Raw genomic sequence first — 3,004 nt, forward strand, 5'->3', positions numbered from 1 at the left:
TTCGCTCTCAGGTTATTTGTTCCAAGAACCAGGCGTTAATCCAACGCCGCTGATTATGGTAAAGATTCATTGTGGAAAGGTTCTTCTATAATCATGCCTGGTTCCACAGTGAACCGATGAATCTAGGACCTTTCATTCAACTCACATTCAGAACTGCTTCACTGAATCATAAGGAATGCTATATGTTGCTGTTACTCACTAATTTAAGGTTCTTCACAGAGATATTGTATATGGTGATGACTGTTGGTATGAAAACCTCCAGTAGCAGTCTGTATCACAGCGATATAAAGAAGCCTCTGAGTGATGACAAGGGGTGGAAATTAGCACCTGCGACTGGCCAAATCCGGGTACAGGCTCTGGCGTGTAAATTGGAGCACACAAGCACACTCACACACTTGGTCACAACGGAGGTAAAATACAATAATTTCACGGAAAAAACAGGAGAGTTGGCAGGTATGGGGAATTAATAATGAACATGTTTTGAGATAATTTAGTACTAAGAACAATTGTGAATTTCAATAGAAAACCTAATAAGTAAGGAACAACAAATAGAAAACAGCTGCTGATACCATTTAAAAATCACAAACTCCAGTCCTCGAGGGCCGCGTCCTGCAACGTCTAGATGTGCCTCTGCTGTACCACACCTGAATAGAATAATTAGGTCATTGGCAAGGCTCTGGAGAACTGATCCAGACAAGGAGGAGGTGATCAGGCCATTGCTTTCCAGCGTTTTGTACCGGGGGCACAATTAAAAACTTCAGGACAGGGGCCCTAGAGGACTGGAGTTTAAGACCCCTGATCGAAGCTTTCTCCAGATGTCCAGCCAGATGTCCAGCCAGATGTCCCTTGTTCCCAAACCTTTATCCAATATTAAATTCGGTCTCTCCTGATGGTCAACATGAGAATTTAAGGAAAGTTCAGTGGATGGTAGACATTTTACTCTGGAGTTCCTTCCTATGATATCACTGCGTTCAGGTCCAGTTTTCTGAGCTGTATCATAAAGCCAGCTGTTAGAACTATGAGACACAAACTGAAGGAGTGATAGTTGTGTAAAATAAACAATTTATTGAACAAATGTACAAATAGATCATCATTACAGAGGGGAAATTCAGGCAACACATAATCCAAACATAGAACTCTGACATGTCTGTTAGATCTCAGATCGCAGGTTAGGAAACCTCTTCAGCAGAGTGTTGGCTTGTTTCGGTGTCAGACGTCCTCCACTCATGTTGCTCTGCTCAGACTTGTTCTTCCTTGCTGCCTGGGAAACAAAAAGCACCGTATTACTCCAGTAGGTCTGTCCTCAACATTCAGAGGAACAGATGGAGCGCAGGCAGAGGAAGACCTCTGTGTACTGCGCAGGTTACTCATCAGGTTGTGGCTAAGTAACCAAAGAGTGAGGCGGTGAGTTACTTGGGTTGAGCGGCTAAAGAATTTCCGGTTCCTACGTCTCCCAGAATGCTGTGCGGTTCTCGATGTAAGTTCAGTGAAATAATTGAACAATTTATCAGACGTATTTTGTACTGATATTGATCACTTGTCTTTCTCCCTCTGTTCATATATATATTTATATTTATTTACCAAAAATAAATTTATATATATATATATATATAATCCCATTATCCCAAATTGAAGGTAATTGTCATAACTCATATCATCCCGATATCTTCAAAGAGTTGTTGTGGATGGTGATGCTACAGGAGAACTGGAAGGATCTCCTGTAGCAGACAGTCTTGCAATGAATGAGGATGCCTCTGACTGAAGACGTTAGCTGTGTTTCCATTGAATCGGAATCATGAGAACAAATTTGCTTAATGGAATTTAGAGAAAAGAAAAGATTTATTTGTTTTCCAGCATTATGGAAACATATGTAATTCAAAAACTGAATTTAAAAACACCAAAATCTCTGACCAAAAGCACCAAACAACCAGACTCACCTCCGCTTTGTGAACACACGTGTAGAAGGTGTTGACCTCATTGGAGCAAAGGCTGTCCACAAAGTTGTTCTGCTTCCAACAGGCCATCAGCAGGGACATCTCAGTGATGCAGGACGCCTCTGCAGACAGAAAGGTTGACCTTTAACCCCGACCCGACAGCAGAGGAACAGCCGCTCACAGCTCGATTCTCACCTCCTTTCTTGGGTTTCCTGTTGGCCACAGAGTCCTTCAGGACCAGCGGTTTGTTGGGCTTCAGCACCGGCTTCCTGTTCTCCCTGCTGAGCAGCCTGCTGACCTTCTCCTGGAACAGAACTCCTCCCTGAGCCGCCATTACTCTCCAGCGAACGGACCGGGTCAGAGCCGGTGGACGGACCGGAGAGGAGCTGCTGTTCTGGGCTCGGGTATTAAACTCAGAGGCTGAAAACAACCCACAAATTGTGTTTCATCTGCCGGGACCACCGGACCAGCACCAGGTAGCCAGAAAAGCTGCGTTGTCCGTAAAGCGAACCTAAGTGTCGTAACAGCTTCTTCTTCGTCTGGAGACGTATGGCTTTCTGTGGAAGAGCGCCCTCTTCAGCCTGATATGAGAGGCACTAGCCAAACGTTAGAGCCAAAATATGGTCTTTATTTAGCAAGCATAGGAAATATTTAGGCCCGAGCAGCTAAGCACTGCGAAGGCCTATTGTTTTTAGGATTCTTTTCAATGAGGAAAATATTAGAGTTTTATCACTGCGTTGTGAGATGGTAACACCACTAAACAGAAACAGCTAGGCTGAATATTGTAATAGGAACTCACAGATTACCCTGTTCTGTTTTTTACAGTCTAACAATTATTTATCAGTCAGGTAATTATGTAATGTTGGTTATGAAAAATTATTTAGAAAGTCGGCAAGCATAAGCCTTGGCTTCAGCCTACTTCTTTTTTGTTAAGTTATGGATTTGTTAAGTAGTATTTTGTTTTTGTTTTCTATGTGGGAAATTGTTTATTTACCGAAATAAAGTGAAACTGATTTAGTATTTGTTTTCCAAAGTACCTGATCTAAAGTATGTTTACTATGGCTCAGCAT

General features: G+C 42.5%; 1 protein-coding gene across 1 annotated transcript; it reads right to left on the reverse strand.

Moving 5' to 3' along the window:
- Nucleotides 1–1,045: 1,045 nt before the first annotated feature.
- chchd1 (coiled-coil-helix-coiled-coil-helix domain containing 1) lies at nucleotides 1,046–2,464 on the reverse strand. The gene is made up of 3 exons (XM_055026136.1): nucleotides 2,130–2,464; nucleotides 1,938–2,056; nucleotides 1,046–1,261 (listed from the first exon to the last, which is right to left on the reverse strand). Exons 1-3 carry the CDS (start codon nucleotides 2,266–2,268, stop codon nucleotides 1,151–1,153), a joined length of 369 nt encoding a protein of 122 aa, XP_054882111.1. The 5' UTR covers nucleotides 2,269–2,464; the 3' UTR covers nucleotides 1,046–1,150.
- Between the last annotated feature and the right edge of the window lie 540 nt (nucleotides 2,465–3,004).

This window comes from Poeciliopsis prolifica, unplaced genomic scaffold, assembly GCF_027474105.1.
Source record: "Poeciliopsis prolifica strain line A6 unplaced genomic scaffold, Auburn_PproV2 SCAFFOLD178, whole genome shotgun sequence".
Taxonomy (NCBI): domain Eukaryota; kingdom Metazoa; phylum Chordata; class Actinopteri; order Cyprinodontiformes; family Poeciliidae; genus Poeciliopsis; species Poeciliopsis prolifica.

Coding starts and splice junctions, on each gene's coding strand:
- chchd1 (XM_055026136.1), bottom strand. CDS start 2,268: ATGGCGGCTCAGGGAGGAGTTCTGTTCCAGGAGAAGGTCAGCAGGCTG. Junction 2,057..2,129: donor CAGGAAACCCAAGAAAGGAG/GTGAGAATCGAG, acceptor TTCTGTCTGCAG/AGGCGTCCTGCATCACTGAG. Junction 1,262..1,937: donor CGTGTGTTCACAAAGCGGAG/GTGAGTCTGGTT, acceptor TTTGTTTCCCAG/GCAGCAAGGAAGAACAAGTC.